Source organism: Rattus rattus, chromosome 12, assembly GCF_011064425.1.
Source record: "Rattus rattus isolate New Zealand chromosome 12, Rrattus_CSIRO_v1, whole genome shotgun sequence".
Taxonomy (NCBI): Eukaryota; Metazoa; Chordata; class Mammalia; order Rodentia; family Muridae; genus Rattus; species Rattus rattus.
In genome coordinates, this window is record NC_046165.1 from 49,742,040 (window position 1) to 49,752,276 (window position 10,237).

The window sequence follows — 10,237 nt, forward strand, 5'->3', positions numbered from 1 at the left end:
GGGAAGGAAGATTAGAGATCAGTACTTCCTTTAGGATAGTACAGAGCTGAGGGTGAGCAGGCCCTCCTCTTCCACAAGTCTTATTTCTGTCTTAAGGCCTCCAGGGGTATTCAGAGAAGGAAAGGATGCTGGTCCTAAGTCTAATCCAAAACCTGCTAGTTATTTTCAGGAAAGAAACTTCTCCCCTCAAAGTTTCTTACCAAGAGGTAAGAAGAGAATACTTGTGCAAGACAGATTTGTGACTCGTGTGCTAGGACCAGCCTGGTTAAATGTCAAGTAGACTCTGGGCAAGTATAGGCTGCATACCCAGAAGTCGTCACTAGGGGGCAGCCTTGTACCCTGAGCTGAGTCCAGGGACCTGCTGCACTTCCTACGTGGCCAGGGCTACCCCTGCTGCCCAGCAGGTCACTCTGACTTCCTGCTGCGGTTTTGGGTTCTTGCAGAGTCACCCCTCCCACCCTATAGTAGGGTTTGCCTCTGAGGGTTGGCCAGGGTTTTAGGAAGTGAGAGCCTCTCTCCAGTGGCTGAGATATGATAAGCAAATTTAATGGAATTATTTGGGTGTGTCATTTCAATGGTCAAGCCAGGGCAAATGGATGCTTGATATTCCTTCTTCCTTGAAGCTTTTTGGGGCTGGATGGACATGATCAGATTGTAGCCTCTAGAACTTGGCCAGAAAATTCTCCTTTAAAGGTGTCCCTAAAACTGCCTGTAGGTCCGGTGACTGCCGAGTACATGTGCCAGCAGTGCAAATATTCTTTCATCTGCTCATTGTTAGGAGAGATCTGGCTGTTTTAGTCATACTTTGAAAGAATGTCACATTCTGCTCCCCCATGAAAGCTGTCCCAGTGTTTGCTGACTTCCTGAGAAGTTTGACACTGTCAAACTGGATCGAAAAGAGAGCGAGACTAAGAGCTTTCAGTTTGTTCTCCATCCGTCTCGAAAACCAGACAGGAGGAGTTTATGTGTATACATTTTTAAAGACTTGAGGGTATAACCCAAAGGCTTTCTTCTCTGGGCTAGGGACAGGGAGCAATTAAAACCAGAGTAATTCATTTATTCTAATGGAGACTCTGAATATTTTAACATTAAACCCACTCCGGCACTAATGCTCTCTCTGCAAATGTTCCAAGGTAATTGGGAAGGTTTTAACCACTCCATTAGAAGTGCTGAGAACTGGGTGAGAAAGATAAAACAAAAAAAAAAAAAAAAAAAAAAAAAAAAAAAAAAAAAAAAAATGGACAGACCTGAAATGATAGTTAAATTATACTCACGGAGTATTGGAACATAGATAATAATTTCTCTACAAAATGCATCCACTCTAAGGCACAAACTCACCAATGATCAGGTACTAGGCTGTCTGATTTTTTTTCTCTCTCAAGGAAAAATAGAATTTTAAGGCTAAAACAAAGCTGTCTGTTTATTTCTCTCCGGAGCCCCAGTCCCTCCGCTAACAGCATGCACAAGCTCTTGGGGACTACCGTAGGGACGGCTGACATGCTAACCCCACTCACCATACAGGATGGTTAACATGGACACAGGCATGACAAGGAAACCCAGCAGCATATCAGCTATGGCAAGTGACATCAGGAAATAGTTGGTGGCATTCTGCAGCTTTTTCTCTAGGGACACTGCCATGATGACCAGTATATTTCCAGCAATGGTGAGAATAATCACGACAGTTGTCAATAAAGCAGACCAGTTTTTTTCCTGGAGATGAAGAATGGAGAGGCATGTCGGTGGGAGGTACCCTTCACAGGAGAGGTTGGTTCTGTTTTCAGCATCAATTGTCCAGTTCGATGCTTCCGAAGTGTTAGCATCTCTGGAGTTGAAGTCATTATGGTAGAGCCTCGAGCCATCGCCTAATTGCATTAAGGAGTTTGGAATTGAGCTCAGAGAGATATTGTCTTCACAAAGAATTTCCATGTCTAAGCCGGAAGTTGTAGCAGATGAAGTGTGGAGAGACTATCGAGTCATAGCCTGGGCTCACCATTCATCTTCGTGCCCTGGCACTAGGACGTGCTGAAGCAGAGAACATGTGTGGCTCCTCTGGCTGTCTTCTCCTCTTCCATAGTAAGAGTTACAGAAGTGTGATGCCTCTTGATTATGCCTCCCTTCACGGTGCTAGGGAGAGCCCACGGCTGAGCTGTAACTTCTCACGGAAGCAAAGGCCAAAAAAGCACTTTGAGTATTCGGGGACACAAACGTGTTCCTGGTTAAGGAAGAAAAGTTTTGTATCCGGTGAAAATCTTTCAGCTAATTCTCGGGTTGAATATGCTGCTTCCAAGAGTTCAGCCATCACAAAGTTAAAACAGCATGAGATCCAAACGAGGAGGGAGGGCAGTGTGCCCTCTATATCAATTAAGGAAGTCAATTAAAAACCTACACAGTGTTAATGCCATCCTAACTGAATATTCTTGGGTTAACCCTTCTTAGTCTCAGGCAGAAGTGCCTCAGCCGCGGTCAGGAATTTGAGCTTGTATTTCTGGCTTAGTTAATGAAAGGAAAACGCGAGCCGAAGAGCAGCAGAACTTTCCACATCAGAAATTCTCACGGCAATGACGGCATCGTGGCCAAGCGTGACTTTAAGCAGAAAGAAAATCCCACAGCAGTAAAAGACAGCAGCCCAGGAACTTACATTCGTTGTCGCCAGGGTCCGCTATCCTGTGACTCGCCTGTCGCATGGTGACTGAGCCAGTGTGGAATCCCCTCTCTTTAAGCTTCCAGCAGCATAAGATGATAGTAATTTGATTTCTGGTTTTGCTGACTTCAAAAACCGCATGCCGGTTCCAGCACCGTTGAGGTCTGTGCTGGCTGCCTCTGCCACTGCTGAGCTTGGGTCCTCCCTCCCAGAGCCTGGCTGCTCGCTGAGGCGAGTGCACAGAGAGGAATCAGTCACCAGGGAGCCCCTCTCAAAGTCACACAAAAGAGCCGCAGGGAAAGTAGGAAACGCTGTCTGTACCAGGAGGCTCCGGGATTTCCACAAGAATAAGCAGCTCCTGGTTGCCTCCTTCCTCAGACCTCCCTCTGTCACTGTGTCACAACCTGCAAGGTGGCGACAGCCAGGAAGGGCGGACCAAACCGCCCCCTCCCCCGGCACGCCCCCATTCTTCTTTCTGCTACAGGTTAATTGAGAACCTTTCCATAAAAAAGAGAGAATGGGGAGACAGCCTAGGGGATGGCAGGCCGGCGGCTACATGGCAGTCATATTTTAGGCTGAGGGATGAAGTGGGAGAAGATACATAAGGCTAGGAAACCGCACGTCCTGGGATCTAGGAGCATCTGGCACTTCCAGCCACGCCAGTGGTTATGTGTCCAGGAGGGATGGCTGACAGTGGTGACACACGTTCAGAGGAGTCAGGAAATCTGTGGCAATAACTGATAAAACTATTAGAACAATTTTTAGTTAGTTAAAGCACACGCACTGTTGTTATGTGTCTACATCTCGCAACTAGCTTACTTTTCTTCGTCTGAAAAAGGTTGCCGAGAAGTAATTGAAAACTTCATGCTAGAAAGTGAAGGGTTTTGTTCTATTTTTATTTCTTCCAGAAGTGACCCTAATGATAAAGTGACTCGATGAAAAAGAGGCCCTCTCCCAAGTGGTCCTTAAAGGAAGATAGATGTACTCATGACAGATAAGAAAACCGATTATTTCCTGGACACCAGGGACTTTTGGGGGTTCTGTCCACCTAATTTTTCTCTGTTTATCTTTTACACTCTCAGTTCAGCCACTCCCAGGCCTTCAGTGTGTTCTCATGGCAGTGAGCTAAATGTCTAGTTGCCTTCTAGATCCTTTTGTCCGTGACCCAGGATCCATCCTGACCCCTCCTCCTAGGGCTCATGGACTCAGCATATGGTCCACCTGGCCCTTCATCCCTGCTCCCTGCCTCTGCCTCTAGGTTCCCAGCATCGCTCCCATCCCACGCACAGTTCTCAGCTCTCCTCTGCCCAGCCCACAGTGAGGAGCCCTTCTGCTCTTCCTGGGCAGGGACGTTATTTCCCAGATCGCCTACCTGTGACTAGGCTGCGGTCCCGTGTGTACAGAGTAGGTGTGAGGGTCACAGACCTTTGGTTCAGAATCCAGCTTTGTAACACGTATAACCTAACTCAGCTGCCTTTAGAGCCCACTGCTCCCCACTCCCAGGGCGTTATTAGCTTCATCATCCCTGGGTTACAGTGAGGTATAAGATAATATGCATGAATGTTTAGCCCATGCCTGGCTTATAGGATGTTCTACATTTTATACTGGCTATTTTATTCCCATTAAAATTATTATTGGTTGAAGGAAACATACATCATTACCCTCTTGCCTACATTCTTTATCTCTTCTTTGAGGGATACACAACTCTATTCTTAGTCTGCTCATTCTCTGGGGTCCCCGTGTTCAGGCCTAGACTCTCACAGGGTTTCTGTGGGTAGCCTGGCCACAGCCTGAATCTTCATGTTTCTGACATTTTTCATATTTGTGCTTGTAGTTCTTTGAGGCTGGAATCTGGACCGCCCTCGCTGCCTGTCTTTCTGTATTCTTCTTGTGAATTTCCAGGGTGCAGCTCCCAGGTTGAGAATCCCAGGTTTGCCTCTGGTTGCCTCTGTGACTTTGATTAAGCTCTTTAACGTCTACGCGTGGTTTCCTCATCTGGATAAAAAGGAATAGGATTAGCCGTGCACCTACTTCAGAGTTAATCTCAGAGTTAAGTAAATTTATAGATTCACCTTGCATATTATAAGCCCACATGTTTTTAGTCTTTCTGCTGTTATTGACTTTTTCTTTCAGGGAGCTTCCTGGGTACCATCCTGCCCCAATGGAGGCTAAGACTTCAGCATCCTCTGCAGTTTTTCATTTGGATGCTAATCACACTGAGTGCCAGCCACAGAAAGGCCAGAGGTGTGCACATCTTGTTCATGGTTGGTTGCTTTTTCACTTAGATACACAGGGAGTAAAAGTGTTAGTCAATGTCTAATGGTTTTTGAAGGTGGCACAGGCCTGGGATCTCAGTTATTTAAGGGGTTTGGGAAGTAGGGTAGCAGGTTCAAGGCCAGCCTGGGCAAAACTAAATATAAAAAAAGGGTTACTTGCAAACAACATAGACATGATCTCTCTAGGCTGTTGACTACCGATAATAGAATGTGAGTCAGATTGGGTAGGAAGATATTTGTATTCCTATAAGATGCAGATAGTAACGAGACTTTATTGTGACATTTTTATATGTGTGTATGCGTGATATGCTTTGATAATATTCAACCCTACTGATTCTAAGTTAGACAGACAGTCCTTTTGAGTTTGCAGTGTGTTACTGGCGAATGTGCTGTCCAGCACCCCCTGCTGGACTGTAGTGCTCAGTCCTGCTACTGAGGGAAGTATTACCAGATGGCTGTGGAGAAGTTCTGATATGTTGACCTTCTCTTTGCCTGAAGGCTGTATAGCTGTCAATTGCCTCCTTAGAAGAGCTCCTCACTAGATATGTTGAGACCTTTGTTTCAGGAATCATAAACACCTCCCCTGTAAACCCCTCCCTTACCCCCTTCCCTCTGCAAGCTGTGCCCCTCCCCTGTAAGCCCAGCCCCTCTGCTGTAAGCCTCCCTCCCTGTAAGCCCCTTCCCTCCACTGTAAGCCTCTCCCTTACATCCCTCCCCTCTGCAAGCTGTGCTCCTCCTCTGTAAGCCTGCCCCTCTCCTTCCCCTGCAAGCCCCACCCTTCCCCATCGTCTGCTCCCCTACAGGTGCTAATCTCTGTGAACCCTCCCACACAAACCTGCCTGATTTGGCTTCCTGGGAAACTCAGCCTAAGACTTAACTTTCTCACCTCCTGTTTTAATGTTTATTTTTTCCCACCCCTGGATGAGTCTGTCCTACAAAGAGCAGAAACAGAATAGAATGCTTAAGTTGGTGAATGCTTCTTTAGCATAAACTTCCAGTCACGAATGGACGATGGCTGTCTTATTATTGTTGGAAGAATTTAAGGTCAACAGCTCAAATCAATTTATTATTTGAGGCAGAATTCTAAAATGATTGGGCCTTGCCTATGGGGGTGCCTTTTACTTTGAACAGGCCAACAGAAAACAGTTGCTTAAAGTTGCTTTAAAAAACTGCTGGAGTAGCATTGGAAGTCCTTGCTAAGCTTCTTTTTTTTTCATTCTATAGTCACTTGGTTCCTGAAATATTAATGCTTTATAGATGTTAAAATATGTGAAGAAAAAGTTCCGCAAGTAAATAAATCTAGAACATATTGCATCTTTATAGCCTTCTCTTAAAAATACACTGTGTACATTAGCATTTTAAAGGCTGTGGGAGATCCTGTAATAAGGAAATTTGCTTCTATTTATCTCTTTTTTCCCTTCTTCCAAAACATTCACTATAGGTCAATTTTATTTTCTTTCAAAGAATTGAGTTATATTTTGCATTCATCAAAGTATAAAGACCTTAAATATGTAATTTAGTGAGTTTTGAAAAATTTATACACCCACACAACCATCACCCAAATCAAAAAACCTACCATTTTCATATTTCCAATACTTTTGAAAGGTTTTTCGTACCCATTGTTGACCTCTGCTTAGAATGTCTGTGAGTTCTATACAGTTTGCTATTGTGTGTGTGTGTGTGTGTGTGTGTGTGTGTGAGAGAGAGAGAGAGAGAGAGAGAGAGAGAGATTGAGAGAGACAGAGAGAGACAGAGAGTGGGTGGGCATGGTGAGACCAAAGGAGCACATCTCGTGTCCTGCTCTGTCACTCTTTCCCTAGTCTCTTAAGATAGGGTCTCTTACTACACCTGGAGCTCACCGTTTCTCAGTCAGCTGGTCGACTAGAAGGCTCCCATGGTCCTCCACATCAATATCATACCAGTGACAGAACTAAAGGTCCATGTGGTTATGCCTATCTTTTATGTGTGTTGGGAATCTCAATTGAGGTGCTCATGTTTGCTTAGCAAATGATCTTATCCATTGAGCCATCTCCACAGAACCATTGCCCCATACCAATGTAAAAAACAGGTGGTGATCCAGCAAGATCTTCAACAGTCTGTACATGAATATAGACTGGATCTACATTCTCTCTGTCCTTTTAAAATTTTACCTTTTCAAGATGGTGCCAACAGTAGCCTCTATTTAATCAACTAAATCTAATTTTGTCCTGAATTGGCAGCATGGAGTTCTTTTACTCCATGTCCTTCCTTAGGAATCTGTCCCTGAGATTTCTGGGACATAGATTTTACTACTGGGTCTAAGGATGAAAAACCACTATTCACAGATTTGTTTGTTTGTGGCATTTTAATCTATCATTTCCCCCCTGGATGCTGTAATTCTCAGGTTTTAAACAGGCTAGCCCTCTTTCAATTTTTTTCTTTTGTTGAAAATAGAAATTTTCATTTTATATATTCTGATTATGGTTTCTCTTCTAGTATCTCCCTGTTCCTCCCTACTTCTCCTCTCACGCGGATCTACAACCTTTCTGTCTTTAATTAGAAAACAAATAGTCATCTAAGGAATAATAAAATAAACAGGATTATTAAAAAATAAACAAACCAGAATATGACTAAATAACCAAACAAGGAAAAGAGTCAAAGAGGAAAACACCTCTCTTCCAAATAGAGATACCTGCCCACGCTGGCGGAGTGAAGACTATTCCTTCTATTAGTGGAAGGCACTGTTGACACTTATTTATTTATTTTTGTAAGGTTTTACTCAGCCACGCTGTCTCTGGGGCCTGAGTCATCCTTAGGTTTCAGGAGAAGTGTCACATTTATTTCAGGTCACAGTAAGACTGTTAGCTACATTCTTCTGCTGGAGTTAAGTAACCCCTCCAGTCAGGAGTGACCTAAAAGTAGTCTAATTGTATTTCCCCAAGTATCTCATTTATTATTAGCCATGACCTTGGTTTGAGAGAAATTACCACTTAGACTCTAATTATTTTCTTACATAAAAATAAAACTATTGGAAGAAATGATCCACGCTAGTCCCAAAGCACCACTCTTTGAAGTTATGTATTGTTTCTTCAAACTTTGAAACTCTCTTACAGGAAGATATTTGGCCAGGATGCCCAATCTTGTCTGGGTAATAACTGCTTGGTACTCCTCACTTACATACATGAAGAAGTAAGATTTGCTTTTCACTTTTAAGCAGGGTCTAGAGTGAGCCAGAGTTGTCCATAGGCGATGTGAGTTTCTGTTCAGTCTCACAAAAACACTTGCTGGACCTGTCTGCTGAGCTCAATCCTGGTTTTCACTTACTGTTTAAGGGGCTATCAAGAGGAATGGCTGAAGCCCTCTCCAAGTGAGAAGAGGGCTCTAGATCAGCTTTATCAAACCAGCATCACAAGAAAAGCAGGTTATGGGTAGAAGTAAATATACTCAAAGAGAAGGAAACACCTCTGTGTTTGGAGGAGGGGTGTCTCACCTGTTTGCTTCTTCCATAGGAGGCTGCTTCTCTCAGAGGTATGGCCTTGACCTTGACCTATTTTAGAATTTTCCTTCCTTTGTAGTGGGAGGGCACCAGGCATTAAAGGAAGCCTTGAACTTCTACAGGATTAAATGGGTAGACGGACTCCTCAGTTCCCGTGTCTTCCAATGACTTCACTACCATGACTAGGGAGCATTGCCTTCTCTGAGAGATACCAAGAAATCAGAAAAGTCAAATTTGTACCTTCATTGGGCTACTTTTCAAATCCAAATAACTGTTCTTTCTGTCTCTCTAATATCAATGATTCATGTGGTCAAGCCCTCAGGATGTTTTATAAGTATTTCAGATGGGGTACTGGACACCATTGAAATGTATCAGGACATTACTTCAATTTAGTTTCTTCAAAGGCCACAGAAAATTACTCTTCTCATTCCTTTGTTCATCTCAAACAACGTAGGCTCTGCTCTCTCGGATGAGGCAGTTGTTTCCTTTTGGTATTTCAGCTGTCTTCTAGAACCAGGGGTTAATTTGCTGTGACAGAAATACCAGAGACAAGTGACCTAGAGGCAGCAAAGGTTTACTTTGCCCCATGGTTTCAGATGATTTACTGGGGAGTCACTTGTCCCTGCTGCTCTGGCTCTTGGTGGCTTAGTGCCACACAGTAAGAGAGTGTGGCGGTGGGAACTTTAAGCCTTATGGTAGTTTCAAGAACATGCCACCATTGACTTAACTTCCTTCAGTTAGCATCAAGAATCCTACTCAAATATTCTAGTACTTTCCAAGAGGGCAATGGCCATGGTCCAAGTCTTTACCACATTGTCCTTTGAGGGGCACAGTTAAGATCCAAATCACAGAAAACTGGCTCTGTGACATTGAAGTGAAAAAGTCCTAGTCTTTATTTGTAAAAATGAATCATTTGATCTTAAGAGGCCTAATACCCCACTTTGAAGGCCATTATCCCCACACCTTTGGATGCTTTAGAAGACCAAAGAGGGCCATCTTATTGTCCCCCTCAGCTTGGGGAGAGAATGCTGGGTTTGTTTACTGGTTGTTCCATACAGTGTGTTTTGAGGCTTTTTTACCCTTTGAGAAAAAGAACTGTCCCCAGTCCTCAAGCTTCATATCTGTACTCATTAGCTGGGGAGCAAACATCCCCTCCCTCCCCTTCCATATGGTGAATCCCCAACAGTCTAGTTCACTGGGGTTTTAGCAGGACCCAGGGTTTCCACTGGTGTTAGGATATTCATTCCAGAGTACAGTATGTCTTTTGGGTAGTTTGAGTGAAAGCAAAACCCTGGAGTTGCTCTTCCAGAACTGTCCTTCAACAGGGTCCCTCAGTTATCTGGTACTCTGTATTTGCTGTATAACCAGAGCCATTTTTATGTTGCTTTTTTGTGAGATGATTGCCCCTGGAATCCAGATTGTAGTTTGGTGACTTATTTTAGGGATCTTCTTTCCAGAATCACATGCATACATTTTGTTCTTGAGAGGTTGTGAAACGTCAGGTTAGAGGGTTTGAAGAAAATGGCATTGTGCATTTATGATGTTGTCAGGGAGCTACATTTCTAGAATACAACTTGGATTTGTTTCTATAACTCCCTACCGACTCTGATATTATTTGATCTGGTGACTCTAAACACATTGTAAAAAACTATTATTGATGTCTTAATTTTTAAATTCTGAACTACAAAAAATAAAGTGTTCATAAGAAGTTGTGACATTTAGGATTTCTTTTCTAAATATAACCCCATATTTTATATATTCCACTAGATATTTTTTTGTCCACGTGGGTCTTTTGTGTAATTACCCATGTATATAATTTGTATGTGATATGGAAATTGTACAGAA

The 10,237-nt window shown here is 43.5% G+C and overlaps 1 protein-coding gene across 1 annotated transcript in view; it reads right to left on the bottom strand.

Annotated features, from left to right (window-relative positions):
* The window catches only part of Htr2a (5-hydroxytryptamine receptor 2A), a 66,267-nt gene extending 63,238 nt beyond the window's left edge, over positions 1-3,029 (bottom strand). The window contains 2 exon segments of the mRNA XM_032917716.1: positions 1,515-1,817; positions 1,820-3,029. Coding sequence (XP_032773607.1) covers positions 1,515-1,817; positions 1,820-1,859 — 343 coding nt within the window. The 5' untranslated portion in view covers positions 1,860-3,029.
* Positions 3,030-10,237: the final 7,208 nt, after the last annotated feature.